This window comes from Echeneis naucrates, chromosome 21 (genome assembly GCF_900963305.1).
Source record: "Echeneis naucrates chromosome 21, fEcheNa1.1, whole genome shotgun sequence".
Lineage (NCBI taxonomy): Eukaryota > Metazoa > Chordata > Actinopteri > Carangiformes > Echeneidae > Echeneis > Echeneis naucrates.
The window spans coordinates 3,161,192-3,174,293 of NC_042531.1; the positions used below are offsets into that span (position 1 = coordinate 3,161,192).

At 44.0% G+C, this 13,102-nt stretch overlaps 1 protein-coding gene across 3 annotated transcripts; it reads left to right on the plus strand.

Annotated features, from left to right (window-relative positions):
* Positions 1-962: 962 nt before the first annotated feature.
* Positions 963-10,347, plus strand: wdr3 (WD repeat domain 3). 3 transcript variants are annotated; one of them, XM_029530473.1, is made up of 26 exons: positions 963-1,001; positions 1,848-2,034; positions 2,133-2,342; positions 2,430-2,548; positions 3,365-3,443; positions 4,048-4,143; positions 4,233-4,334; positions 4,524-4,625; positions 4,938-5,038; positions 5,167-5,502; positions 5,590-5,683; positions 5,775-5,876; positions 5,957-6,039; positions 6,326-6,464; positions 6,572-6,628; positions 7,119-7,219; positions 7,634-7,745; positions 8,065-8,199; positions 8,280-8,330; positions 8,429-8,494; positions 8,635-8,727; positions 8,857-8,907; positions 8,994-9,037; positions 9,138-9,266; positions 9,868-9,961; positions 10,063-10,347. In XM_029530473.1, the coding sequence occupies exons 2-26, from the start codon at positions 1,861-1,863 to the stop codon at positions 10,216-10,218; spliced, it is 2,826 nt and encodes a 941-aa protein (XP_029386333.1). In that variant the 5' UTR covers positions 963-1,001; positions 1,848-1,860; the 3' UTR covers positions 10,219-10,347. The 3 variants fall into 3 exon arrangements, with proteins under 3 accessions (XP_029386333.1, XP_029386335.1, XP_029386334.1); XM_029530475.1 differs by lacking the exon at positions 963-1,001 and adding an exon at positions 1,283-1,345; XM_029530474.1 differs by lacking the exon at positions 963-1,001 and adding an exon at positions 1,352-1,532.
* The last annotated feature ends 2,755 nt before the right edge of the window (positions 10,348-13,102 follow it).

A 13,102-nucleotide genomic window follows, 5' to 3' on the forward strand; every position in this document is an offset into this window, starting at 1 on the left:
TATTTATTTATTTAAACCTTTTACAGTCACACTCCCTCATTAGTATAAGCCTGTGTAGATGAATATGTTAGCTTTAAATTTAATCACTTGTGTCTTATTTCCTGAAGTCCATTCTCAGGATCAAGTACAATTGTCATATATGTTAAAGTTTCTGTTTCAGTCTGTTCATTTTGTTTAGTGAAAATAAAACAAAATTAAAATGGAAACGTTAAAAGTCTGGAAGAAGAACTGCTGTGAATGTGAAACCTGGGAGATGTGTTTTCATGTTGGTTATGGATAGAAAGAAACCATTAAATCTCATAGATGAGCATATTTTATATACTTTATATGCAAACAAAACAAACAAACAACAACAACAAAAACGTGTGTTCTTCCCACTTCTCTGCTTGTGTCCCAATAGCAAAACAAAAGGCTCTTATTTTGTATCATGTTTCCGGTACTAAACCGTTTATTTCTAATTTGCTTCACTTTTCTCCTTCAGTTCCTAATCAGCTGACTAATGACACACACACACACCACGACAAAACCAACAGTTCTGTGCTGAAAATGTTAGCTGGCCAAGCAGAATATTCAACAACATACTTTAATGTTTCATGTCTTGACATTATTATAACTCAACAGTTTTTTTTTATCAAACGCAAATTTGGGGGGAATTAACGATTATTCTGAGTTTGTTTCAATTTATCTCTAAAAACTACATAAAAAAAAACCTCTTTCACAATAAATAAAAACCTGAAGGGAAATCTTCACAATACTCTTATTTTCTCTAACGTGTTAATTTTTATTCTTTTTTAGTTTGAAATTTTTTTAACAAACAGCAGCATATTTTTCTTACATAAACGGTATCTGTGTATTTTTAATAACAAGATGCATTTTTGTTATATAAGCGGTGACTTTTATTTATTTGTACATTTTATCGTTTCATCTCGATGTGAGCTCGATTGGTCGAGCCTGAAGCCGGAACCGGAAGCAGCTCGGTTGATCCCGCAGGTTTTTCTGAGGTAAGAAAAAAAAACTGAACAAACAGCCAAAAAACGCGCAGAATCACGAAATAAACCCGATCTTTGGTTTTAAACATCACCAATTCAAACGCGCGTCAAACCGGATTTCCTGCGGGACGTTTAATCTCGCAGCGGCACCACGTGGGTTCGGGGACACCCAGCGTGTGTGCGGGGGTGGCCTCGATTTGTTTCACGTGGCAGCCTGAGCGGGGCGGGGCTTACTGCCGGTTTCGTTGATTGAGCGGTCAGTAGCGTTAAACACCGACCGCGCGGAGAGGTGCGTTTACGGGAAACGAGCGCTCCTCCGGCTGGGCGAACCCTTCGTGTCCAAACCTGAGAGAGCAGTGAGTGTTTGGGTCAATTATCGCTTATTTAACAGCATGATAAACCGACTTTAGCTGCAGAAAACAGTTTTTATCATCGCAGCGATGATTCCGGAGATGAAAATGAGACGAAAGCTCACTGAACTGACCGTAAACAACGAGAATGAAATGAGACAGAAGTCTCCTTTCATGGCTCATGTGCTGTGAGGTGAAATGATCCGTGTCTGTTCACTGTTACTGCGTTTTACTGGACAGTCTGTGAAATGTCACCATAGCTGGTTAAAAAATAATTATCAGTCACCAACAGGGTGTTGGCTGTCCATATATTTTTGGCCATGTAATGTATTTACTCATATTTAACATCAAAATAATGGACTTAAAATTATGCTCTTGTAGTTTTAAATGCCCCTTTTTAAGTGATAACATCTAATATATAATAAAGTCTGTCTGATTTTTTTGACATGTAGAATAGTCTAACACTGTATTTTGGTATTTTGGTGTCACTCTTCATCCTTTTAAACAGGACTCAGCAGGTCATGGGGTTGACCAAGCAGTACCTGCGTTATGTTGCCAGTGCGGTGTTTGGCGTGGTTGGCAGCCAGAAGGCCAACATCACATACGTGACCCTCCGGGGGGGAGAGAGGGGTCGGTATGTCGCCGTGGCTGCGTGTGAACACGTCTTCATCTGGGATGTCCGAAAAGGAGAGAAGGTGTGTTTTTTTTTGTTTTTTTTTTTCCTCCCTGTAGTTTGTGTTTACAAGCATCTCCAGATTTCATCCAGCTTCTTTGTCTCTGTCCTTCTGTCCAGGTCCTGATCCTGCAGGGCCAGAAACACGAGGTCACCTTCCTCTGCCCTTCGCCCGATGGCATCCACATCGCCGTGGGTTACGAGGACGGCGCTGTGCGAATCTTCAGCCTGCTGAACGGCGAGAGCAACGTCTCCTTCAACGGCCACAAATCTGCTGTGACTGTGATCCAGTACGACGGGCTCGGGGCGCGACTCGTCACGGGATCCAGAGTAAGTCAGGCAGCGGGATTTTTGTTTGAGAAAAAGAAACAGTTTCATTTAAGTCGATGATGAAGTGGGTTTCTCTCCCCGCTTCAGGACACAGATGTGATTGTGTGGGACGTCATCAATGAGTGCGGTCTGTACCGGCTGAGAGGCCACAAAGACGTCATCACTCAGACGCTGTTTCTCAGAGACAAGAACCTCCTGGTCACCAGGTAACACACTTTTCCCCGAGTGCTGCAGAAACAGATAAAAACAAACAACATGTGAGAGCCCTTAAAAAAAAACAGCTTTTTCTGTATGAGAAGGCGATTTGTTTGTAAACTAGAGATTAAATAAACCTGTATCTTATCGTTACATCACATTTAATAACCCTGGACGACTTCACCAACAGCATCTCTACTCCCCCAAGTGGTGGGACGTGCGACCAAACGAAACACAGAACAAAAAAATGGCTGTCACACAACAGGTTGTACAAATATACAATATAAGAGACACAGAGAAGTCATGCTTGTGTTGAGTCCAGAAAACTGTAGAAGGGCCAAAAATGTATCATTTACTTTACAACAATGGCTCAGAGCAATCAGAGTTTATGAGGCTATTCATCAGTTCTAAAAGCTTTAAGAGATCACACACACACACACACACACACACACACACACACACACAGTATGTGAGGTCAGAAGGAAACTTCAATCTCCAGCCAAAAAAAAAAAATCTGTTTTAATAAAAAAAAATGTAGGATTAAGGAATTTTCATCTATTAACACACAACAATTACAAGGTGTTACTTTGTGTGTGCTCTATAAACAGCTGGGGAGGTGAAAGCTGCACTCAGGACTTAAATGCAGTGTGTTGTTCCATGACTTTGTTTATAAGCAGCAAAAATCTTAACAACTACGCACACCTCATGCCCTCAATGCCCCGAGCTTCCTGGTGTTCGTTTTCTCTCTCACTGCATCTACTGTCTGCCTCAGCTCCTACTGTCAAAATAAAAGCATGAACTGGACTGTGTGTCCATCATCTGTGCAGCTCCAAGGACAGCTTTGTGAAGTGGTGGGACCTGGACACGCAGCACTGCTTCAAGACCATGGTGGGCCACCGCAGTGAGGTGAGGAATCAGCCAGCACAAGCAAAGGGATCAGATCAGGGATCCCAGCTGGCGTCTTATTAGTCAGGATCAGTGAAGGTTTCATTTTTAATTTTTCTGTTTAAAAAAAAAGGGGATCAGCTGTCCGTGCCTTTGATTTATTGATAATTAGGGGAATGGAATTAATTCACTTAGTTGAATGGAGGCTGACGAGCACATCACCGTGATGGCTCTTTGAAAATCATCATCATGATTAATATCAGCAACCTTTGTAGTCCATCCACGAATCTTCAGCAGTTGGAAAAGTGACTTTTTCACCTCAGCCAGATGTGTCTGTTTTCCTGCTTTACACATTTTCACACATGGCATCATCCTTTTTGAAGTTTGTTATGAGGAAATATGTTGTGTGTTGGACAGCATATCATTAACATGTGTTCACAAATATTTACACCTCCTGGACTGCTGTTGTGGAGAGAAGATGTTTTCTTGGTTTTCCATCACACACCGACGTTGACGACGACGACGATGATGATGATGATGATAAATATAAAAAGTAATATTTAGCTGATTTGACCTTGTCCTCTCTGGATGAACGTGACGGTGTTTATTTATCTGTGTGTGTTAGGTGTGGGGTATGGCGCTGCTGAACCAGGACAACCGGCTGCTAACAGGCTCAGCAGACAGTGAACTTCGAGCCTGGGACATCAGTTACCTGCAGGAGGTGAGGAAATACTTCCAGGCAGACACTGACTGATACAGGGTTAGGGTTAGGCTGTGTGAGATGTTGTGAAGGCTCTTGTCTCTGCTCAGGAGAAAGCTGAGGGTGAACCGAAGGTGAAGAAGGGGAAAACTCTGCTGGACGATGACGACAACGAAGACGATGAGGAAGGGGTGGGCGAAAGTCTGGAAGAGGTACGAGAGCTGTGTCAGACAGATGAATGTCTCACATCTGCTGCCACATCAAGAAAACCTGAATCATTCTGTCTGTAAAGGTTTCTGTTTCCTCATTATTTTGAAACAGCAGCAGCCCACCTTCTGGGCCTCAGATCCATTTCTTCTGCTCATACTTTTGTGTGCTTTGTGTCGCTGTCCGTTTCCCAGCGGATCCTGAGTTGTAAGAAAGCCGGCTCCATCCTGAGAGAGGCCAGAGACAGAGTCGTCTCGCTGACAACAGACGCCAAGGCCCGAGTCATCGCCTGCCACGTGAGTGTCGAGGCGTTTCTGCAGTTCCCTCTGAAGGATGGTGAAACAGCTGGACCACACAGAGCAGAATCTACAGGAATCATTAAAATCAGGGAACTGGAGATAAAGCACTGAAAATGATTTTACAGCCACAGCTCAGGTCTGCCCCCACTGGGACGATCAGCTATCAGTTTTTTGCAGGAAGTGCAGTCAGAGTGAGGTGAAATGAAGCGACCTGATGACTTACAGACAGATTCTTCTTTAGAGTGTTCGGGTGTGAGGAAACACGTTGTTCACTCTGATGGGTACGATCTGTTTCTGTCTCTCCATCAGGGCAACGATTCGGCCCTGGAGCTGTTTACTGTGCTGTCGGAGGAGGAGGTGCAGAAGAAAATGGCAAAGAAGCTGAAAAAAGCAAAGAAGAAAGCAGCCAAGTAAGGACGAGCTCACTGTTAATGTGAACTGACACGGGAAAGACTAAAATGTTTTTAAATGGGGCCAACTCACAAAATAAAAACTGATTCTACGCTGCCAGACAGACACCGTTTGCCTTTTTTTGCAGAGCTCAAGAGGAAGCAGGAGAGGACGCGTCAGAGCCGGCGGTGGAGAGGGCGCTGAAAGACGAGATCATCAGACTGACAAACATCAAAGCCTCTGCCAAGATCAGGTGGGTGGACTGCCTGTCCTGTGCGGGCGGCGAGCTGAAGGTGGCGATGCTGCTGCAGAACAACACCGTCGAGACGTACAGCCTGAAGATGTCAGACAAGACGCCTGCAGCCAATAAGACGGCTCGCCTCACGCTCGGCGGCCACCGCACAGACGTGCGGACGCTGGCCTTCAGCTCGGACAACCTGGCCATCCTGTCCGCATCCGGAGACACAGTCAAAGTCTGGAACAGGTGCGTCACCTGTGTCCTTTTTGTCTCGTTGGTTTGTGACGTGTTGGCGACATGGCTCCTAACTGGACGTCCCATCTCCTGCCACAGGTCCACTCTGCAGGTGATTCGCACCATGGCCTGTGAGTATGCCCTGTGCTCGCTCTTCGTGCCTGGAGACAGACAGATCATCCTGGGGACTAAGGTATTCAAACACAAACCTACACCTACACCTGTTCGGAAAAGGAGAATCTACAGGAACTGGAGAAAACCTCTGTTCTCGTTTTTCCTGTCAGAGCGGGAAGCTGCAGATCTTTGAGTTGTCCTCAGGAAGCCTCCTGGAGACGGTAGACGCTCATGATGGAGCCCTGTGGTCCCTTTGTCTGGCCCCTGATCAGGTAGACCTGTCTTCACTGTCTTGTCTTATTTTCTGCCTTTCCTGTGTGTTTTTGATGGATTGTGTGTGTTTTCCTGATAGAGGGGGATTGTGACAGGAAGTGCAGACAAGACGGTGAAGTTCTGGGATTTTGAACTGATCAAGGACGAGGGGACGGGCCATAAGTAAGTCCCAATGTGGATCAGGACTCAGATTGGTTTCTTTGAGATGATGTATAACGGAAACAAATAAATTAGCATCAAAACACAGTCACTCACATTCCATTCAACACAAACCACCTCACTCATTTGCTGTAACTTACGTCGTTGAGTGGCAGTTTGTTCGTTCCTGCTTCAGTCTTCACTTTTATCATTTATCTTTTTTTTTTCCATTTTTTTTATTCATTTTATCATTATCATAATCCATATCCATGCCATTCACAGTTTAAGGGTGTGTGTGTGTGTGTTACAGGAGGCTGACAGTGAAACACACTCGCACACTGCAGCTGGAGGAAGACGTCCTGTGTGTGAGGTTTTCTCCCGACCACAGACTGCTGGCCGTCTCTCTGTTGGACTGTACTGTCAAGATCTTCTACACAGACACACTGAAGGTGCACAAAGCACCACAAACGAGACACAACATCACAGCTCAGTGTGTAACGACCTCATAGCTCCTGTTTGTGTCCTAACTGGTTGTTTGTCCCTCTCCCTGCTGCAGTTCTTCCTGTCGCTGTATGGACACAAGCTGCCTGTTCTCTGTCTGGACATCTCACATGTGAGTGGTTTCAAACTGAAACTATAACTTGAAGACAGTCAGTGAAAGGTCAGAGGTTCTTCTCTAACTGTGACGCTGAGGCTTCAGCTCATATTCACACAAAGTTAATGAGTCTTGTTGTACATTGAATGAATTTATATCAAGAACAAAGTCCAAACTTGAAGATGAACTCTTAGATCAATAGAAGCTGCCTGTTGTCTCCTGCTCACTGTGAATATCAAAATAAAAGGATGTATAAATCCACATCTGGAAAAGTGTAGCGTGTCATATACAGACGCTGCAATAAGTATTTTAAATCCAGAATCACTGATGTGTGTGTCTGTCAGCTCGCCACCTGCTTCTTCTTCATCAACACAACTAATTCTCAAGTCCATTAAACAGAAATTCAAATGTAAACAAGCCGATTAGTCTAAAATAAAACAAAAAGTCCTTTGGACCTGCACGGCATCTGATGTTTTTGTTTTTCCTTTTTTTTTTTTTTGGTTCCCAGGACAACACGCTCATCGCCACTGGCTCCGCTGACAGAAACGTAAAGATCTGGGGTTTGGACTTCGGCGACTGTCACCGCTCCATGTTTGCTCATGATGACAGGTACCACCCACAGACACGGACAGTTCCAGTCTGTTTTTTTTTTTTCTAAAATCAGATGTGTGGTAATGAAATCGGCCCTCCAGCTCTGACTTCATCTGTTGCGGTCAGGGACTCTGATCCATGTCCTGTAAAAACTCGGCCAGCTCTGTGACTTGAGCCCAGCTGCTCTTTCATCTCTCTCCGCTCAGCTCGTTCTGTGCTTGCCTTTATTTCATTTTCCTTTTGGTCCATTTTTGGTCCAGCCTTTCTGAGTTTATTTCTCTCTCTGCATGTCTCTCTTATGAGCTTTTCATTCTTTCTTTCCTTTGCTTCTGTTTCTTTCCTTTTCCAGTACCTGCTGAGTTACTGATTCCACCTTCCAGCTATCGAGTTTTCTTGCCTGTCTGACGTCCTCCCTCTTTTTTCCCCTCGCAGCGTGATGTTCCTCCAGTTTGTCCCGAAGACTCATCTGTTCTTCACAGCGGGGAAGGACAAGAAGATCAAACAGTGGGACGCAGACAAGTTTGAGCACATCCAGACATTGGAGGTGATGCTGCTCTCTGTTTTATTTTATGTTCAGCCCGTTGATCTTCAACGTTGACCTCACCTCAGAAAGCTTTAAACGACGTGTATTATACACACAGGCCTGAACTAAATTTGGTGCCTCTGCTGCAGAATTATTTATGTTTGATGGTTGGTCAACTAGAAGGACATAAAGAAAATAAATCAGGAGAAGACAGTCTGTCCCACAGTTGTTAAAATTGGACTGTCTGTTGCTTTGAAATGAATTGGTGATCCATTTCTTCCTGCCCTCTGAATTCTGCCACTGCACCATAAAAAGCCTGTCCTGTGCTGACCTCTGACAGGGTCACCATCGGGAAGTGTGGTGTCTGACCATCAGCCCCAATGGAGACCACATTGTGTCGTCCTCCCACGATAAGTCTCTGCGCCTGTGGGAAAGAACCAGAGAGCCCATCATCCTGGAGGAGGAGCGGGAGATGGTGAGGCCTGGCGGTGGACAGATCATCCATGACACAGTTTCGGGGCATCGGATTGAAATAAAAAGTCTTTGTTTCCACAGGAAAGAGAAGCAGAGTTTGAAGAGAGCATGGCCAAAGGAGACGTTCCTGTGGTGAGAGCTCAGTCTTTCACCTCCAGACTTCATCAGTGTGCCTAGTTTTCCAGCTTCATGCTGGGCCAGCTAGATAACAGTTTGAATGTTTATTTCAGGTACCTGGAGAGACTCAAGGAGAGGCAGCACCAGCTGGAAAGAAAACTGTGGAGACAGTCAAAGCCGTGAGTCAGCCGAGGCTTCTCTCAGTGTCTAATCAGCATCTGGAGTTGATAGTGACACAAATATATGAATGTGAACAGTGAAAAGGGACTGTTAGAAGGTAAAAGCTGCCAAAAGTTCTAGTTGTGCTCTTTCTCTGCAGGCAGAGCGAATCATGGAGGCTCTGGAGCTTTACAAAGAGGAGAACAGGAAGATGGAGGAGCATAAATACGCTTGTGGGCACGCAGGAAAAGAGGTAACGCCACAACACCGTTCTGCATCTGAAGGGTTTATTGATTCTGAACGCCTGCAGCTGCACTGATAAAACATCAGACAGACGCTGTGCTGGAAAACCTTCACTCACTTTCTGGTTGATGTTTTGCAGCTTCCTCCGCCGAAGCCCAATCCGATACTGGTGGCCTTTGGAAATGTTTCCGTAAGTATGAAGCAGAGACATCCAACTCATTTATAAGACTTTCTGATTGGTTGTGACCTAATTGTGTCTCTTTGTCGTCCTTTCAGCCGTCCCGCTATGTTTTAGATGTCATAAGGAAGGTCAGATCCAGGTGAGCCCACATGACCTCCCGACAGGATCTCCACCTGCAGCTTTCTGTGCGTGTTCCTGCGCTCAGTGTTTTGTTCTGTTCTTTGTGTTGTGATCACCAGTGAGCTGGAGGTGTCTCTGCTGGTGTTACCGTTCTCCTACGTCCCCGAGCTGCTGAAGCTCTTCAGCGGATACATCCAGCAGGGCCTGGAGGTGGAGCTGGTCTGCCGCTGCCTCTTCTTCCTGCTCAAGTGAGTGAGGAAAGAAGTGGAAGAAATGTGGCATCTGTCACAAGAAAGGAATAACAATAGAAAACTGGACAAGTTGAGAAAATACACATTTTTTTTGTATGGTAATTAAATAACTATTTCAGATCTTTGACCATTTTCTGCACTCAAGTAGCCAAAGAATCACAGAATACTTCATTGTCCAAAACTAATTTAAGACCTAAAATTAATTTTCAAAGTAGTTTCCTTATTGAAGAAATCAGATAATCTTAGTTAAAGAAACAGGCCATTTAGACAGATCGTGTTTTTGGGAATATTGAGGAGAAACTTGAAACTTCAGAAACTTCAGAGCTGTTTCCAGAAATCAAATTGTTTTGCACAAACTGCTGCCATGTGTCCAGTTTCACTGCTTCCTCACATCTGTTACTTAAGTACAGAAAAAAATCACAATTGATTGATTTTTGTCTAAACAGTGTTACTCTTATTGGAGGCTATAGCACGGACCATATCAGTTCTATCTGTGTCTTTGAAATCTTAAAATGTGGTCTAAATACTAATAAATGCTCTTAGTTACCTTACAGCACTGTACAGTTTTGGGCTGAGCCGACTGTTTGTCTCCTTCTAGGATCCATTTTGGCCAGATCTCCAGTAACCAGATGTTGCTGTCGGTCATTGATGAGCTGCGGATGAACACTCTGTCAAAAGTGCAAGAAATCAGAGTAAGTAACATCTGGAATTAAAGCGAATCAGGCCACAGCCGAGGCGATCGTCCTCTTTTCCATTTCCTCACTATTTCCTCCTCTTTTTTTACGTGTCTCAGGACGTGATGGGCTTCAACTGCGCCGCCCTCCAGTTCCTCCAGCGGGAGATCGAGAGCAAAGAGGAAGTGATGTTCTTTGCTGATGCCACGGGCAAGCTGGAGGAGAAGAAGAAGAAGAGGAGGAAGAGGGAGCGAGCCATCCTCACCATCGCTTGAATCTTTACGGACATTTTTGACTGTGTGTACATAAACACCCGCCTCCAGGGTGGAGCCGCAGGATTTCCCTGCTGTGTCTTTTTCTATCCACTTGGTTTCCCAAATAAACTGTCTGAATTTTTTCCCTCACACTGATTCAGGTTTTGTTTGGAGGTTTTCAAAATGATTAAATGCAGTTTGTGTACATGTCAGTTCCCCCTGTGGACTTAAGCTTATATGATAGATGACACACACAGACACACGCACAGACACACACACACACACACAGGCCAGGTATGATTTAAGCTGCTTTCCCTCCCACAGGCCTAAAGGGAGCAATTCAGACCTGGAGCCAAACCACACTGAGGAAGGTTCTGTCCAGACCACCTGGGTGTGACCACACTGTCCCAAAGCAGGTCATCAGCCCCCTCTGCAGAGAAAATACACCCCCGTTGGCCCCCCTCACTGGAATCAGGGAGATGAGTCTTGACTTTACAGGTCCAGGATTTACAGTCTGAGGGTCCTCTGGATGTGATGAACATATTTCATAAAGGGGGGCTGGTTCTCAGGTTCCAGCTCATACACGAGCTTGGATGAGCTCTCTCTAATCCTGTGACCTTCAGAAAAGCTTCACACCCACATCAGGCTTTTCATTTTCCACCACTGTGTTTATGTCCTGACTGCGGGGCGCCGTGGAATAACGAAATGAGGCCTTTAAAACACCTCTCGCTCATTGTTCCTGGATTAATCTCGTCGCAGACAAAAAGCAAATTAACTCTGTATTTACAGAATTGTAAAAAAAAAAAGAAAGGAAAAGGGGAACAGGAGCTCTTTATGGGGCTGGACTTGGTCTGCAGGTTGTAAATGTCACACCTACCAAAATTAAAAATTCTTCAGGAAAATCCCAGACCGCACGCTCACACAATCCAACAGCAGCCAGCAGCACTGTACATCAACCCAAACAAAATGTGTGAGAAAATCTTAAAGGACTATTAAATATTTCATTCAACTTATGTTTTTACACAATGTGACACCACAGTGATATTATTATAATTATATATTATTATTATTATTATTATTATAATGTTACTGCAAATGAAATATTGACATTAGTACCCAGTTTGTGTTTCAGCACAGACTCCATTTTAAAGTTGTGGAGTAAAACTACCACACAATTTAAAGCTGCAGCATTTTGATTTCGGACAATTTTTTTAAACCATCATGTCAGGTTAACCAGGTTAATCTGAGCTAAAAAAAAAAAAAAACATCTTATCAGAAACTTCAGATGAAGAATCAGCTGTGTCTGCTTTCCCCTGTGTTGGTTTATCACTTTTAGATTGTCTGAAAAGCCTTAGATTCCCTCCATGTCCGGCTCTGCTGATGCTCTCATTGGTTATATCATCGGATATATTTCTAACATATCACACAAACAGCTGAGGTTGTTTCTGAAGGAAAAAGCACAACATCTGCCTCGGAGTCACTAGATGGCGGTCTTGCCTTTCCTTCGGTATCTGGGCTCCCGTCCCACCACCTGCTGCAGCGCTCAGCCCATCATGGTCCAGCTCTGCACCGCCGTCCACAGGAGGAGCAAGAAAATCTCTTTTACTCTGAATATGTGAGCCTGAGTTGAGGTTTTGGGAGGCAGTGCTCTCTTCTTAATGCTGCTGTCACTGCTCATGATGATTATCTGCAACGGGACACGTTGAACACATCGCCTCACAGCATAATGTGCTATTTTACAGCCGGTATTCACATCGGTGGATTTTGACGGATAGGAGATAGTGTTACTTCGTGTGTTTCACTCTGCTATAGTCTGTCATCGTATGGCCCACATGACATTATATACTGCAGGATACGATCGGCTTGGAGCTGCTGATTTGATTTGGTGGTGTCTATGGCCAGCGAATGTGATACGAGCTATAAATGCGTATGACCCCGTCTTGAGATAGATCCTGTTGGCATCAACAGGCGTCCAGTTACAGCAGTGCTGTTCCTCCGACGCACAACAACTCACAAACAGGCTGACTGTGCAGCAACACGACGACGTCGAAGTCACACACGCCTGTCCTTCATCGATACGTTAACAGGGAACAGATCTGGTAAAACGGCTTTCGCCTTCTTTAATGTGTTTGCTGTTCGACGAAAGAGCTTAATGGGTTTAAATATAAATCATGTTACAGTGAAACTATAATCTGATCCTAAAGCACTAACAACGTGTTCATCTACAGCTGAAAATACAAATAAATAAATAGATAAAACTCCCTTTTTCCCAGTTTAAGTAAGAAATTAAAAAAATGACTGGGAACTATTTTAAGGTCAAACATTCAGTCTTTGATTAGAATTAGAGCCACAAACAGGGAAGTTTGGAAAAGTTAGAGACTGTTTCTGAACTTTTAGTGTGGAGCCTTTAAAAGCTTTGAGTTTAAACACATTTTTGAAGCTAAAGTTTATGCTGCTAATTTAACAGAATTCTGGATTTGTCAAAACTGTCTTACGTTTTTTTGCAGCTTTTTGGGCAGCGGCAGATTAAGGATCTCTCACTCAGATCAAATTTAGATCAAGAAGTGAAAGTGAAGTTGAAGTAAATATTTTACCTTCCCAGATGAATTAAGGTCTGATCTCATAGGCTCATTAAACGCTGTCAAACAAACACTGTCTTGTTCTCCCAACGTGCTGCAGGGGTTCATTCCTTTAAAATGCATTTTAACTCTGTTGCCTGCTTCATTTCCAAGAATTATTTACCTCTTACTTATGCAAATCCAGTTTCCAGCTCTGCCTTGAATTAAGAGATGTGTTTTTTGTGCACGTCTTCAGCTGAATAGTTGTAGTGCTCCATTCACAGCCTGAAGCTTCAGCGTTGTCCTTCGATTCTAAGCTGCTACGATTAAACGTAACGCAGCCGTAA